This window comes from Aquarana catesbeiana, linkage group LG04 (genome assembly GCF_042186555.1).
Source record: "Aquarana catesbeiana isolate 2022-GZ linkage group LG04, ASM4218655v1, whole genome shotgun sequence".
Classification (NCBI taxonomy): Eukaryota; Metazoa; Chordata; class Amphibia; order Anura; family Ranidae; genus Aquarana; species Aquarana catesbeiana.
This window is the reverse complement of record NC_133327.1, coordinates 279,784,624-279,802,239: the sequence shown is the minus strand read 5'-3', so window position 1 is coordinate 279,802,239 and position 17,616 is coordinate 279,784,624. Positions and strand designations below refer to the sequence as shown.

General features: G+C 39.6%; 1 protein-coding gene across 1 annotated transcript in view; it reads right to left on the bottom strand.

Annotated features, from left to right (window-relative positions):
* Positions 1 to 265: 265 nt before the first annotated feature.
* Positions 266 to 17,616, bottom strand: part of KBTBD11 (kelch repeat and BTB domain containing 11) — a 72,993-nt gene continuing 55,642 nt past the window's right edge. The window contains exon 2 of the mRNA XM_073626641.1: positions 266 to 16,083. Coding sequence (XP_073482742.1) covers positions 13,404 to 15,335 — 1,932 coding nt within the window. The 5' untranslated portion in view covers positions 15,336 to 16,083 and the 3' untranslated portion in view covers positions 266 to 13,403. The remainder of the gene's footprint in view (positions 16,084 to 17,616) is intronic.

The window sequence follows — 17,616 nt, the reverse complement described above, 5'->3', positions numbered from 1 at the left end:
TGTGTGTAAAGACAGGCGTCACAAAACTTTTAACAATATAGTGTGTGTGTGTGTATATATATATATTACCACAATGGTGCCTTTTGTTTTATGTGTATCATATTGTGTGCCACTTTAAACTTGAACTCTAGGCAATGAAGTACACAGATGAAATACATATCTGGGAACACACACAACCACACGCTTACAAAAGATCCCAGGTATGAAAATGCCCCATTTCTGTTTATTTACCTGTCAAATAATGAAAAATAAGCACACCAGAGAGTTTCTTTAGAACACTGTTATTTTAATATTACAAGTTTGTCTTATAATACAATGCGTTATCTTATAACATTTATCAGAACTGCATGAGATTCAACATACGGAGAAAAAAGCTGAAAGGATGGTCCACGACTAAAATGAGTGTACATATTTACTGTAAATCACGTAGTAAAGCAATACTGAGCTTTGTAGTTCTCAGAAGATAAAATAAGTAATATGTGCAAAGGTGAAACTACTGTAACAGCTTAGCTGTCCAATACAAAAGCTCAATTAAGAATCATTAGCATTTGTAAATTCATACACTTGAAAATTAGCTATTAAAAATCACATATTTTTAAGGAGGTTAATAAGTGAAAAGCAAGTACAAAGAGGAATTACAATGCATATTAAATGCTGAACTATTATTAAATGCATAGCATTGTGCAGCTTCACAGACCAGTAGAAATACAGAAACATGCCAAAAAATGGCTACAATAAACCAAATTACTCCAAAACAGTTCTAGATAAATAAATGCTAATTGTTTCCAGTTCTCTTAAACTAAATTTTTTCCAGAAACCTTACTTTTAAAAAATGTGCACTGAATTATAAAAAATGTTTCCTTGTCAAACAATTGCAAATACATGGCTGTAAACAAGAGCTTCAAAAGTGTGAAATGAAACAGGAATGGACACATTGTAAGCAAACACTGAGACATACAAGTATTATTTACATAGTAAAGCGTTTGTAATGTACATAGACAGTAGTGAGGACTGACAAACACATTGCTTTTCATGGGACTGTAAAATAGTTTCCATGTTTAGAAGCTTCACACTGATTTATATACAGGCTGCCTGATGCCAGGATGGGTGGAATTCTAATGTGAGACGTGGAATGAAGTATATTAGTTTAGAAACCACGTAAACAGAAATCTTTAACTACCAAAAGCACTACCTGTGCTATGAATTTTAAATGTAGTGATCTAAATTTTTTAAAAAGTGCTTTGAAACCCCCTGACTGACCTAGCCTTAAAGCTGCACTCCAAGCATAAAAAAAAATCAGTTAAATCAAGTTATTCATTAAAATGTATTAAAAGCATATACATACAACTGGCATAAAAGTAGTATAAATCCTGTTTCATTTTACCTCCTGTAGTCCTCCCCATGCAAGCACTAAAAGTCGGAGCAGGAGAGACAACACTGTAAAGCTGCTTATACATGGAACCAAATTCAAGAGGTGAGTGGCCCTATCAGCACCATCCAGCTCAACCAAAGTCCATTTTTTTTATCTAAATTGCCAGCTGAACAGAGCCTGCATCCAATGAGATGCAGACGCTGCTTGGGTATTCTGATAGTCGTGGGTGCAGCTGTCAGAATAAAATAGCTGACACTGCAGATTCAGCCATACATACTAAACAAGGGGAAATTGGAATTTAGTGATTTTTTTAACACAACCCAATCAGGCTGTTGCTTAGCACAATAATGTCAGTCTAAAACACTGCATCTTTATGCACTGTTTAGCCGCATTGAGGTCTGTAGAGAGATCATAGACCTTGTTGTGTTCTCTGGTAGAAGCATACCACAAGGCTGACTGAAAAGAATTACAAATCTTTTGCTAGGTAAACAGTTCACATTGATATCATTCAGTTGTGTATTTAGTTGCTTGGAGTGCAGATTTAAAGAAACAAGGGCAAATAATCCAGTCTCTGAATGCCATTTCCAGTGTGTACTACGCTCTTCATAACAATGTCAGCTTTGTTTTCATTGGTCCCTTATAGATTTGACTTCACAACTTTATCATGTAATAACATGCCCTAATGCCATTGTTATTGATCATGCAGATCTCCATGTTTAAAAAAAAAAAAAAAAGACTTCACTGCATATAATGCTATGTTCCCAATCAATAGGCCATAACCTGTTTGGTGGCTGATGGTCCACCCAACACTGACTACTCATCTTTCTTCAAGCAGTCAAGGCCAAATCAAAATAGCTGTAAATATAAATGATATGCTTTTTTTGAATTCTCCCCTTTCTTGATTTTATTTTTCTACCCCCTTTTTGATTTACCACAGCTCAAGCAAACATATAACCTTTTGTTTTCAGAATTTAAAGTAGTTCTGTATGCCACAAGTTGCAGATTTACTAATAAAGTATTTAGGACAATCAGGTTCACAAGCCAGCTTAAACCAGTTTGACTCCATATTTACCTTTCTGCCAAGGATATGCAAACCTGTGACCTACTGTTACAGTTTAAATGTCTTCCGGAAACAAAAATTGTTTTTCTTTCTTTTGTGGTTTGACGCAACGATTAAAAAAATAAACTGAATAGGCACATCAAACAACATTCACTTGTCCACAATACCAAGACGTCTTAAACCTTAAAGCCTTACGCATACATATAAAAATACTAATCAATATGTGGGTAGATATTGGATTTCACAGAATAAAGGAAACAGGAGTTTCTGATTGGGGATGATACCCAAAATTGAACATGTGGAAAGTAAAACCATATTCAAACCCACCAATCAGATGTAAACAGCCCTAGAAGATGGAAGGTGGAGTCCTCCAAAATCCTTTACTTCCTTATAATCTGTGACCTGCGATATTGATCCAATGGCTTTAATACTCTTTAATACTCTCCGAGGCACAGACCTGCAACAACCATACATATGTGAAATGATAATTTTTGGTATGTATGCTTGTTCTGGATCATTGTTTCATAAATTATTGAATTCAGAGAAAGCCAGGTACCTGGTATCTTTTTGAAGGCAGTAAGATACAGTCATACAAAGTATGAACATGCCATTAGAAAAACAGAAGACCTTAACAGAAGACAGATCATTTTGGAGAAACCACTATCCATGTGGTTATCAGAAACTGACAATGACTTGACAGCACTTATATCTAATAATAACTATAAAAGAATACTGGTCCTTATATTTCTCTCAGTATAGGTTTCTTTTAGGGTTTTTTCACATGGCCGTTCTTTTGCCGTTTTTTTGCCATACACTGCCCGGGTCTGGCGGGGTATTTCTAACTAGCTGCAGCTATTCCCCCTGTACAAATCAGTGAAAAGATGAGAGGCTTTACCGCTGTCCTCATCCAATCGCAGCCTGTCATTGATTTGTGCAGGCTTCCTAGTCACAGTTAATTGGAAATGCCTAGCCATACTTGTTGCAGAAATAAGCAGATCTGGGTGGTGTATGGCCAGGAATGACTAGGTGAATGAGCTCTTAAGGGCTTAATTCACTTTATGGAATAAGTTCAAGCAACACCCACTAACATGAAGCATGGTTACACACAGTGTCCGCCTAACCCTAACCACCCTCCCTTACCTAAATGGCAGGGTGCATCTTCAATCAGCATTCTATTATTAGAATTTAGCAAGTTGTGTGCGGCTTCACCCACACAGTTGTGTCATCAAGGTATGGGGCCCATCAAATGGGAGAAACTACAAGTCCCATCTACAGAGTGTTTTGTAATTGTTTTCCATTCAGAATTTCCTCCAGTCCCATAACAGGTCTGTAGCTCCTCGGGATGGGGAGAAATAATGAAGGTGTCTGTGTATTACACCCATGATGCACTTATTGCAGTAAACATCTTTGTGCATGTATTACATTTTTTAATTAGGTTGACCAGTTGCAGTTTCTCACACAGAGAGCTGTGGTTTGCAGTCTATTTTGAAACTACCATTGGGCTATAAATAGCTGCTTTCTGATCTACATTATTTTTAAAGCTTATGAGTTTAGTGCTTTAATTATAATGCCATAATAATACTGAAAGTTTTCTGGAACCCTTTCTTGATAGCATATCACCTTAGGATTTTCGCATGGCAATAGACATTGATGTGCCAAGAAAAGAAACAATTTTTTTTGACAATGTAAAGCAAATGATATGTATAGAGCCACACAGATTGGTTTCTTTGAAAAGAGGGTAGCAACTGATTCTGCTGTGCAAATATGAGTCCTATTCATGTCCTTGTTCATGCATGCAAAGCTTGGCAACATCTATACCACATGTTTTCAGTTCACCTCCAGCCACTGTATCTACAGTAGGGGTTGGCAATTTTTCTTTGACATCTATAAGTCTCTGAAATAGTATAGATGGTAGTGGAATGACAAGAGGATAGAGTACTGTACAGGACTGTTAAATAGTGATTGTAGGAAGGGCATAATGAAACTGAAAAATAGTTACATGGCAGACCAGCTTTTACATAGTTTCAGAACAGTTGTACTCATTAAATACTGCAGGTATACTAAGAGTGTTCTCAGAGTAATAGCAAAGCCAGCGCTTAGAGTTTACGCTATATCTGAGTTGTTGGATATGTGCTCTGGTTCCTACTAAACAGACCAAGCTTGGGCAAATGCTTGATCTGGGTTCCACTAAACAGGCCAAACTTTGGTCAGTGCTTGCAAGGGTTTGTTCCATAAACAATTACAATTTTATTTACAGAGAAAATCATCCAGTCACATAATACGTGAGACCATGCCAGGAGAGATCAAAATTATGATTTTAGGAACTGAAAATATGCATACAGTATGTATTGTGTGAGATCATTAAACTAGATAAGTACCCTACATTTATAATTTTGGTGGACTTATCAGTATAAAGTGCAGGTTACATTGGGGTTGATATTGGGTCTAGTGTTATAGGGTTAAAAAAATGTAAATCTTTCAATGGGGAAAATTGTGCAAGAGTGGGATTTTCCCTACATTGGGAGATTTGCACTAACTGTCACATCTCTGGGTAAGGAAGTGAAATGTCCCCAATTGTACAAAGACTGCAAAAAGAAAACCTGGAAGGGGTTTTAACGCGTCCTTACTCTATTCAACACTACTAAAATTGGCTATGCATGCACTTTAAGTTTAACGTGTAAATTCTAGGCCAAAGATTAAAATTCAGGCACACGTTACACTGAAAAGACACATTTTATTACCCTATGGATAATGCTTTTCTTCCCTTAGCTGTTCTAGTACATGTACAGTGATTCGGCCAGTTAAGGTGTCATGGCTGCTGCACTTGGAAAAGTGACACCTCTAAAACATGGCTGCAGAATGTTTCTCCAAAATTGTCATCCATCTGGTACATACCTGCAAGACTGCAGACACACACCTTCACACTACCTTCAACGCTACATAGCAACATTGACAGTTTACCTCCTTCAATATAAGTGATACAGAGGATAGGTGATAGATATCCTTTCCTTACTCTCATTATGGCAAACATTCAGGCAGCAGAAAAGATTAGACTGTACAGTATCTCTGTGCTAGAAAATAGGTATTAAGTATACCTTTCATTCTTGATTCTGGATATAAACAGATACAGTCTACTACTACACTATCATATATCAAGATATTTGGGAAGCTGGGTAAACAGTAAGATTTCTGGTATTCTAAAGTAAAAGACTTTCATTAGCTTCTTAACAGTGCACACAGAGCTGTGCAAAAAGTTTCAGGTTGTAAAAAATCCTTGGCAGCAGTTTATAAGCTTTAATCACTTTATGGTGAGGGAGGAAGGGTTTGTCACTGAACCATTAAGTTATGAATGACATGAATTGTGGATTGCCTGCAGCCAGCAAGAATGAACACATGGTTTATGCAGAACATGAGATTCTCAAGGCTTGGATTTGCCTAGATGCAAACCGTATATTCCTTTTTTCTTTCTTTTCTAAAACCTGTATTTAAAAGGCTAAAAACTGAATGTAAATTAATTCCTGTAAATAAATCAATGGAATATTATATTTCAAAAGAATGTAATAAGCCACTTGATACTTTTATGTAAAGCTGCTCTCTGTGGTTTCAGATTATGTGTTGCTTATACAAGAAAGTGTAAAAAATCAATTAAAAAACTCAATATAGAATGTAAAAAAGCAACTCCAGGTAACAAGTAAAAACATTGCTGAACTGCCGGATGCAGGAACTGACAACTGTCTAGGAAATATCTCTACTTTACTAAAATCCGAAAACCTATTCGATGAGCCTTAAAGAAGGTAGCTGCAGTGTCAGGCAGCTGTGTGCCAAGTGTGGGCGCCCTGTCTGGCATTGCAGCTTGTGTTACAATCCGTCCTATAGTGGAAGCCTTCCTTAAATCTGACTGTTAAAGGAGTTGTAATGGCAGAAGGTTTTTTTATCTTAATGCACTCTATGCATTAAGATAAAAAGCCTTCTGTATGTAGCAACCGGCCCAGCACTCCCTAATACATACCTGAGCCCCATCTTTATCCAGCGATGTCCATGAGTCCCTCAGCCGTCTGGGACTTTCCCTCCTGAATGGTTGAAACACAGCAGTGGTGCCATTGGCTCCCATTGCTGTCAATCAAATTCAGTTAGCCAATCAGGAGAGGGGGGGGCAGGGCCGAATGACAGCTCCGTGTCTGAATGGACACATGGAGCTGCAGCTTGGATCGGGTGCCCCCATAGCAAGATGCTTGCTGTGGGGACACTCAACAGGAGGGAGGGGCCAGGAACAGCCAAGAGGGAACCGAGAAGAGGAGGATCCAGGCTGCTCTGTGCAAAGCCACTGTACAGAGAAGGTAAGTATAACATGTTCGTTATTAAGAAAAAAAAAAAGAGACTTTATAATTACTTTAAGTGGACTAGTGGACTTCAGGGGTGAAAATGGAGATCTGTAATGGGTGGGGTTTGGGGGGGGGATCTTTCTTTTAATGAGATGCTTCATTAACTCTGAATGATAGACTTCAGGGGGAGATTTGCACTTGGGGGGGCACTTATTGAAGGCCTTTCTTTAATCTGACTTGTAAGTGGACTTCGGGGGAAGGGGAATCTGTACTTGGAGGATCTGGGGATGGTGTAGGTTTTAGTGGAAACCTTCCTTGAATCTCACTGGTAAGTTGACTTGGAGTAGAAAAGAGATCTGAACAGGAATGTGGGGGAGGTCTCTGTCTTTTAGTGGAAGCCTTCCTTGAATCTGACTAGTAAGTGGACTTTGGGGCGGGATCTGTACTGGGGGAATTTGGGGGGGGCTTTTTCTTTAGTCAAAGCCTTCCTTGAATCTGACTGGTAAGTGGCCTTCGGAGAGGGATGGGGAGGGAGATCTGAACTGGGGGGGCCTTCTTTGAATATGACTAGTAAGGGGACTTCAGACAGGGTATTTAATATGTACTGGGTGGATTTGGGGGGGGGGGCTCTTTGAGTGATACCGAAGTCTATTTTTTTTCTCCTTTAAAAATAACAAACATGTCATACTTACCTGCTCTGTGAAGTGTGGTTTTGCACAGAGCAGCCCAGATCTTCCACTTCTTGGGTCCCTCTTCGGTACTCCTGGCCCCTCCCTCCTGTTGAGTGCCCTCACACAACCAGCTTGCTATGGGGCCACCCAAGTTGAACTGCAGCATTCAGACATGGAGCCGCAGTCCGGCCCTGTCCCCTCTCTCTCCTCATTGGCTCACTGACTTTGATTGACAGCAGTAGGAGCCAATGGCGCTTTACTGCTGCCTCAGCCAATATGCAGGGAGAGTCCAGACAGCTGAGTCTCTCTGCAATATCGCTGGATTGAGATGGGGCTCAGGTAAGTATTGGGGGGGCTGCTGCACACAGGTTTTTTTTATCCTAATGCATAGAATGCATTAGGATAAAGTGTAGTGTAGCGTGTACAGCCACCTCAAGTTCACTAGTACTAATGCAGCACATTAGCCTGGAGCCTTCTCAAAATAAGGCATTCAGGTTTTTTTTTTACCCTTTGAAAACAGGAACCAAATATCATACCTCCCAACTTTTTGAGTTGGGAACGAGGGACACCTATTAGCAAAAGTATGTAGGCATAGGACACACCCCCTGTCACGCCACCCCTTAAAGAAGAATTATAAAAAAAAAAAATGATTAGTTAAACCCACAAGTGCTTTTTTACCACTACTACTCCTTTATACTGGCCTTTGAAATTTACAAATGCTGCAATTTCGAATTTGGATGAAAGGTTTAGCTCTGGGAAACACTTTTTGAAAGATATTAAGTGCGTAAATATATATGACTATATAAATCAGACCAAAATGAGGGACAAATGATAAGGAAAGAGGGACCAGAGGGATTTTGTTCAGAATCAGGGACAGTCCCTCCAAATCAGGGACAGTTGGAAGCTATGATATACTCTAATTGCCTACTCAGATTTCTAAAGGATCAGGCTTATTCAGATGAGTGCTGCATTGAACACTAAGAGGTGTATTTATAAAAAAAAAAAAAATGAAGAATTTTTCATTCTATTAAACTGCATGTATATTCATTGTGTACAAATGGGGGCTAAAATAAATGTTATTGGGCTTTTTACCTTCAGGCTGTTTTTCATCCACACAAGAGTGAATCAGAAAAATACTGCATAGTACATCACATCCAGCCCTTTGGTTGTCCCTATCCAGCCCTTGATGTCTCCATTGTCAGCATGTCTCTCTGATCCTTAGTGAGGAAGTTGATAGGCTCAGAGACGCATGCTAACAAATGTCCTTGTGGACAGCTGCATTGACTGGAAGGAGAGAGGCTGAGGAGCTGGTCAGTACAGCGGGAAGGCTTGGTTCTAGCAGAAGAGCATTGCCTAGGTCTGTGGTTCTCAAACCTGTCCTCAAGTACCCCCAACAAGCCATTTTTGGGGAATTTCTCTTGGATAAAATAGCTGTCCAAAATACCAAGCCATTGTCTTGATTTAAAGCACCTGTGTAAGATAAAGGAAAACCTGCAAACATGGCCTAGGTAATATCCTGACAAAGTTACACAGTAGGCGAGGTTGAAAAAAGACACAAGTCCATCAAGTCCAACCCATGTGTGTGACTTTATGTCAGTAAAACATTGTAAATCCCTGTATGTTGTGGTCATTCAGGTGCTTAGTTTTTTTTAAATTATCGATGCACCCCACTGAAACCACTGCCTGTGGAAGAAAATTCCATATCCTAACCGCTCCTACAGTAAAAAAACACTCTAGACAGTTTAGGGTTAAACCTCTTTTCTTCTAGTTTTAGTGAATGGCCATGTTTCTTATTAAATTCCCTTTAGCGGAAAAGTTTTATCCCTATTGTGGGGTCACCAGTACGGTATTTGTACATTTAAATCATATCCCTTCTCAAGTGTCTCCTTTCCAGAGAGAAAAAGTTCAGTGCTCATAACCTACCCTCATAACTAAGGTCCTCCAGTCCCTTTATTAGCTTTGTTGCCCTTTTCTGGATTCTCTCTCCAGTTCCAGCACATCCTTCCTGAGGACTGGTGCCCAGAACTGAACAGCATACTCCAGGTGAGGCCGGACCAGATTCTTATAGAGTGTGAGAATTATAGTTTTATCTCCGGAGTTAATCCCTTTTTTAATGCATGCCAATATTCTGTTTGCTTTGCTTTCAGCAGCTTGGTATTGCATGCCATTGATGAAGCTGTCATCTACTAGGACCCCCAGGTCCTTTTCCATCCTAGATTCCACCTGAGGTTCTACCCCTAGTGAGTAGATTGCATTCATATTTTTGCCACCCAAATGCATTATTTAAATTTTTCTACATTAAAACTCATTTGCCATGTAGTTGTCCACCCCATTAATTAGTTCTGATCTTCTTGCAAGGTTTCCACATTCCGCAAAGAAGTTATTTCCCTGCTTAGCTTAGTATCGTCCGCAAATACAGAGAATGAGCTGTTTATCCCATCCTCCAGATCGTTTATGAATAAATTAAATAGGATTGGTCCCAGGACAGAAAACTCTCTTGCCACTCTGTTACCTGGCTAAGTTCTTCCTGTGTTAGCACCTGCATGCAGCAAACCCCAGGAGCTGTGCACCTCTTCTTCACTCCAGGTCAGGATCTGCCAAAATCCCTGCTGTACCCAATCTCAGGCTCTTTCCTCCCAGTCACAGAGCTTTTCAGCCGACATTTGAAAGGCAATAAGGAGGCGTTATGTCACCTCCTCTCTGCCTGATTTAACCCTATAATGCTGCACTACCGCTCCACAATCCTGGGCATATAACTCAGTTACAGCACGATCCCATTGAACAGGGTGAGTTAACAAAACGTGTCGCTTGTCAAACTCTGCAGCCCAAGTTAAACATGCTGCAGTTGCAATGCTAAGCATTGCAGTAGCAGCATATCAACAGCCCCCTCCGGCTTTTATTCTACAGTTCAGGTGGGTGGCCGGAGGTGTTAAAACATTTTTACTACCCCCCCTCCTTACCACCTGCCTGAAAGCAATCTATTTCATGAGCAGTTGTACCTAATATTCCTAGTGCCAGGTGTTTGTTTTCTATGGTCTTAGGAACATTCTCAGGTCCAAAATGAATATGGAGAAGAATTAAGTTCAGCCCTCCACAACAATCCAAGTTTCACATGTGGCCCTTTGGGAAAATTAATTGCCAACTCCTGCTATATGCTATAAATGAGTGGAGAGGGTGTTTTGCATTCCTGTCCTAGGGTGACAATACTGCACCTTTACAGATATAGTACAACAGGTGAGCACTGTCACCCTAGGACAGGAAGTATGTTACTGGAAGCAACAGCAGGTGAAAATAAAGCAAAAATGCCTGGGGAAAAAGAAAACAAATGCAGCCCCTGCATTTAAGGACTGGTAAGATGTAATATACAGTATTTGTACTGCCAGCATAAACCCTTTCTCAATTTCCCTTACAAAATAATAGCCAAACAACCTAATTTTCCTGTGCAAAGGGCATTGATCATATTTTTCTAAAGCAGCTGTCATTTAAATTGCACCTCTAAATAGTGTAAGCTTGGATTACTTTAGGCAAAGAATGTGACATAATGTAACAATATGCTGGTTATTTCTATCACTGTTTCCACACTAACATTTTTGGACATGTAGCAGCATATCATGGTACGTATGAAAAAGAAAACTAGTAGTAATATAATATAACAGAAAAATGTTAGTATTTATTAGCCAATAACCTTGATAAAGAATATCCAGTTGTGATGTTAGGAATATATGTGTTCATGGATGTATTTTCTGCACCCTTTAAGTACGCATAAACTAAATTGCTTTGTAATGGAATATATAATTGATTTTCCAGTAAAACTGTTTTCGCAGTGGGGGCTTTTCCATCCCAGCTCTTCCGTCTTACTGCATTTACAAACAAGACCCAAATACGTCTCTCCATGACTACACATATGACTAAAGTACCACTAAGCAGCATTTATTTTCCAGGACAAAAAAAAAAAAGCAATTTGTACACAGAAATTAACATGCTACAATAAACCATTATGTACACCCAGTGGCCTAACATGTAAATATTAGATCCTCAATATAATAATAAGTGAACCTGATGAACTGAAAGTGAATCTGAATTTACCCTCTATGGAGGTCAGAACATTTTTCTTAAGTATTCATTTTATGCATGCCTTTTATAGGGATATTTCACATTAAAGCTGAACTCCGGGGAAAAAAAATTATATAAGTATAAATTAGAAAAATCTATTTGTACTCAGAACTAGCACAAAAACCTGAATCATTATTAATATCAGCCTCCTGCATACCTATGTAGAGTGGCACTTTTAAGCCAATCAAGCAGTTCTGAATTTTTTGCACAGAAATGTCCACAAACATGGCTAGATGAGGGAAGATCAGAGGGATAACCTTATCAGTTTGTTGTTTGTTACTCATTCTTTGTGCAATCAAACTGGGGCAGTTCCAGGACAAGGCTGTTTTGCTTAAAGTGGATGTAAACCCTCTCCTATGCCCATGAAGTGAATAGCCTCAGATAATACACAGAGATGAAACAAATCCTCCTACATAGGTTTTACATGTATATCTGCTGTCTCACCCTTTCTACACCCTTTGGAAAGTGCACATTGTGTTAGAAATCTTTCTTCTTCTTTCAGCAGCACATAGGGGTGGGTGGAGATACTGGGCTTACACTGTGTGAGAGATGATTGGAGGAAATTTTTAGCTGCTGTTATCTCATGTGTCTGAGAACTTGTCAGAAGTGAGACGTTCCACTGATAACAGAGGAACGAAGCACCAGAAAAAAAGGGCACTTAGAGCTTTGGAGAGAGATAAGTAAACACTATAGACATATGTGCTTTAATCAAATTCCATAAATGGGGTTTACAACCACTTTAACTGCAGTAAAGTCTTTGGAAAGACTCTGGGAACTGGCTGACCTGGTGTCTGCCATAGGTGCCTTGATCAAAAGACTGGCTGGATAATTGTGTGTGTGTTTGCCCAGAGTTTAGCTCTAAATCAAATGTGTATTTATGTTCTATATCCTTCCACTGTACCTTTACAGGCAACAGGGTTACCATTATCTCTCTTTTTATAGTACCCCAGAAAATCAAGTCCATCCATTAAAATATAATTGTACGCTAAAGAGCACACTTACGGTATATTTGAATTGATGAACTGTAATGACTGTTTGACCCCATCGGAGATAAGCTACTGTAACAACAATCCTTGCAGCAGTATGGATGTTGGAAGCATGACTGAAAGATAGTTGCTATTGACTTACATGCACATATCTACAAACATGAAATAAAAGACATTGGTCCTGGTGTAGGTGTAACCTGGCTACTCGGTTCAAGCACCAGATAATTCCCACCTGGCTTACATATAGATGAAGCCAAAGTTCATTGTGTGATCACATATAATTAGCATCTGCTAAACTGCAACTTAATATCACCAATTGCATGCATAACCTTTGCAAGCAGCAAGATTTGGCCAGTCCAGCAATGCAAGCACTAAAATAATATATTAGAAGGGGTTCATTTCAGGCAAGAAAAATACATGCTGTGTGTCTCAGCTGTACTTTACTCTCTGTATGATACCAACAATGGTGTAATCAGGCATGCTTAATTGTGAATGATCATATCTTATGATATAGGTATGGAATATTGTAGTATACGAAGGTTAGAGTTAGTATAGTTTATTCAATGCAAGTACCAAGATTTAGTAGCGTTTCTTAGACATATTTTCTTCTGCATTTGCACTACAAATGAAGTTCTCACCACATGGCTCGTTTTAAACACAATAAAATCCATACTACATGCAATAATATCCTGATAAGGGTTTATGTGCTGGTATTAATGTACAAAGATGCCTACTTAGTTATCCATGGTACCTGTACAGTGACATGCATGACTTGTGGTACTGTGTGGACTCGGTCTATATGTATGCATTTGATCATCCCAATTAATGAACATTTAAAGACATGCCAATGGAGAAATATAATAATGCATATCTAGGCTGCTAATGAATTGGCTTGCTTTCAGGCAAATACAGAACAAATGGGTAAAGGACCCCCTTAGCCTCCTCTGGAGAGTGGGAGAGCTCTGGCTCACAGTTCCACATATTTCCCCCACTTCCCTCTGGTGGCAAAGGTACTTTCATGGTGATAACACGATTTACACAATAGATGTTACCTCCGATCACTGTGCATCGGAATGGTAAACTAGGGGTGGGTGGTCCTGGGCCAGGACGTAGGTTGACCCCTTCACTCCAATGCCTGGCCATGGAATTGTAGGTGAACACACTAAGACCATGCTCCCGACTGACATCAAAACGGTAGATGCAGCCTTTATGAGACACCATACCAGCAGACCGCCTTCGACTATTGTTATAAGGACACTCCTGCCATTCATTCCTTTTAGGATCATATTTTAGAAGACGATAGAAAAGAGTCCCACCTGACACATAAATTTCACCATTACAGGTTGTAGCTTCATGAGCCACAGCAAATGCACCCTTAGGTAATGGTGCTACTAGGCTCCAACGGTCCAGTCGAGGATCATACTTTTCCACTGTGAAGAGGCACTCACCCCCAATAGCATACAGATAGCCATCAAGGGCCAAAAGTTTTAGCTGGGAACGAGGCTGTGTAAGTGGTCGGATCTTTTCCCAAGAATCAGTTAATGGGTTATAGCAAAAGACCTGGTCTGAAAGTTTTGCCCTTTCACCACTACCTTTAATGCCCCCGGCAAGGAATAGATAGTTATAAAGAACACACACCCCACAGCCTTTAGTGTTTACTTCTTCTGGTAACTTAGTCAGGGATCTCCAGCGCCCAGTACTTTCATTATAGCACTGTACCTGATACGTAGTTGCATCATCCTCCAGTGACACAACTGAGGAGGGACTCTGGGGCCTACTGCTCTCTCTGCTCTGGGGTCTACTACTACTGCTTAGTCGTTCAAAGGCATCATTGATTTCTGCCACTACCAAATGCTGTTTTCCATCTATTCTGCGTTGCAGAATCAGGTCTCGCTCTGCCCCAGTCAGTCGGCCATAGACTGCTGGATCTCTCAAAACCTGAAGGAAGTTGTCACTCATGAATTTATATGCTGCCTCTTTAAGCTCATTCAATCTCTGCTTTTTAGCAATGTAAAGTACTTGATAGCAATTCTTGAGTGATATCTGGGATCGCATGCTATCCATGGCACATTGCACAGCACAAGGAATCTGTAGAAACTTTGCCCCACTGATTACTTCAACTACGTTATCTTGCTTCACTTCAAGCTTCATGCTATATATATAATCCACAAGCAACTGTAAAGTCTGGTAACTTACACCCTTAATCTTAAGAATGTCTCTTGAAGAACGAGCTCTAAAATAGTCACTTTTCTCTGCTAAAATTGACTTATGAGCTCTGATTCTCTGCCCCCCAGTCACTTCAATCACAAGGTCTGGCTCGCCCAGAGGTTCAGTGGATGATGGTATGTTCCTTTCTTGATTACAGCTAGACTTATCCAGGTCATGGTTGCCAAAGTCTTCCTTTTTTCTGCTTTCCCACTGTGGTCTTTGCACTTGTTCCTGCAGATTATCACTGATTGATATAGATTCAGATATACTCCTTTCCTCAATATCCTCTTCAAATTCATTATTCATATCCCACTGGCTTTCACTCAACACCATGCTCCCTTCACTGAGTGGTTCTGAAACTGAGATGTCCTCGGCATCATTAAAATACATTTGTTCTGGGCTCTCCAAGGCATGCACAGCTGGACTGGTTCTATGACTGTATCCACCATTGGCCTCCACATGATGCACTGAGCTGCCACTGGCCTCCACCCCACCACTAGAGACATTACCATACTCACATGTCATTTTCGGAGAAGTCCCTGCTTTCACATCATTTATGTTCAAATTGTCAGTGTAAGGTGCAGTAGACAGTGAGTTTTCCATGTCCTATAGCTTCTTGAGGTTGAAGTTACATAACATTTGTATTTTCTTGTGGATTCTATTGCTTCAGTTTTCTTTCACAGGCAAAATACCAAAGAGGATTTGTTTCAACACTGCACCTTTCTCAAAGGTTGAGAGCCAAGAGGTGTGTCAGAGCTGCAGCAGTTGCAAATAAGACTGAACTCTTGAACTTTACAATATTTTCAAGCTTCTGTTTGCTCAGAAAGGATTTTTTTTCTTTTTTTGCTTATTGCTTTCCTTTTCAAATTAGCAACGTTCACATTTTATGCTGAGATCGCTCTGTAATAGATTTCAAATTAAGAACTGTATTTAAATAAAAAAGAAACTACAGTTGCTTGCAGTTGACTGTTCACGTTGCTGAATTTTACATTATATGTAGAATGTAAAGCAGGGATTTTGAGCTTATCAAATAATCCATTATTGTGCAGAGGATGCAAGTAGAAAAATCGGAGTGGTCAGAAGAGTTCTGTATTATATACAGTTATCTTTCAGCTGGCGAAGCGCCATGATTATGAATGACATTTGATTATCTTTAAAGTGACACTTCTGGGACGGATATACTTCTCTTTAGAAGTTAAGCAGCTTTCGGTTATATTTGTCAGCTTGATCACCATCTGAGTTCAAGTTCTTTGCCATACACTTGTGCGTCCACATTGCTAAAATGTATATTTCCAATGTCTTGAAAATCTTACATCATTTTCCACTAGTCTTCAAAGAGTTTTAGCTGGCTCTGTAATATAAAAAAAAAACAGACTCATAATATCGAGCAGGCAGTACAGGTATAACATGCATGACTTTTCTATTAGACCAGCATACAAAAGCAATTTGTAGTCAACTACACCGAAAAAGTTTATATTTTAGTTTTGGATTGATAACGGAAAGCTGGATAAGCCCTTCTTTTTTAATCCCTTGGATATCTAACCAAGACATTTTATTGCAGATATGTGCATCTCTATTCACTAACTTCCCATAACAAAAGTGTCACCACTAGTTAACCTTGCAAATCCCAAATTCAATGTGTGTTTCCACATGCACTTTTACATTTATTTTTAATGCATTCCATTCTTTTTTACTTGAAAAATGTGTTATTGTATGTTTCTGTGCATTTACATATGTTTACATGCATTCAAGAACAGCCTCCTGTGCTTGAAGTGATATTAAAGGTTTGGCTTTTCTTTTTTTTTTTTTTTTTTCAGATAACAAATATGTTATACTTACCTGCTCTGTGCGGTAGTTTTGCACAGAGCAGCCCCGATCGTCCTCTTTTTGCTCGTTCCCGAGCCCTGCTCTATTCATCCATAAGACACATAGAACCACGACTTGTCTGCCCCCTCGCTCTCTCCTCATTGGCTCAATGGCTGTGATTGAAAGCGGGATGGCCAATGGCTCCCGCTGCTGTCTCAGCCAATGAGGAGAAAGTGTCCCGGGACAGCTATTGTGCACATCGCTGGATCAAGGTAATCATCACTGGTGATTGTAAAATGTTGATTTTACTGTGCAAGTATCCAGGATGCATTTGAAAAAAGCACCTAAAATTATCTAGTGTGAACAAACCCTCATGCAGCTGAATCCCCACATTTGTTTATTCTTAAAAATGGAGCATGTGGCCCAGGTATCTTTCCAGGTGCCTCAGGTCTCTTCCCAGGATCCCCAGATGTCTTCCTTAGTGCCTCAGTTTCTCTCTGTATAATGGTAATGTTCCTCTGACTCCAGAGTATCATGCCCCTGACCCTACCAAATTTCACAATCAATGAAACTTTAGTAAGTGAGAAAGAAGAAGCCTTTCCAATCTTCCCCTCAAATTTCATATATTGCATGCCCACATGAGGTAGAGATGGGGAAGGATAGTTCCTCACTTCAAAGAAAAATAAAAAAAATATTCCTGGTGTTAGACCTTAAACCAAACAATGCAAAAATTGATAAATTGTTACAATCTGATTATACTATCTAAATGCAATCTAATTTAGATTTTGCAACATCTATTTAGCGCAAGAGCCTACCTAAGTGATCCACTCAATATGCATTCAGTCAGGTAGATTCTTGCACACTGGCACAATCAAGCTGTTCACATTAGGGGATGATATGTGCTGATCAACAAGCTGACATTAAGAGGTTTGAGGTGATCTCAAGCCAGGGACTGCTACCACTAAACTGGGGACCCTGCACATCTGTAGGCAGTGTGACCATTGGCTTCACATGGACAGTAAGTGAGGGCAAACATCCACAATGGGGTCACAGACAAAACAGAAACCTAAAAAAAAAA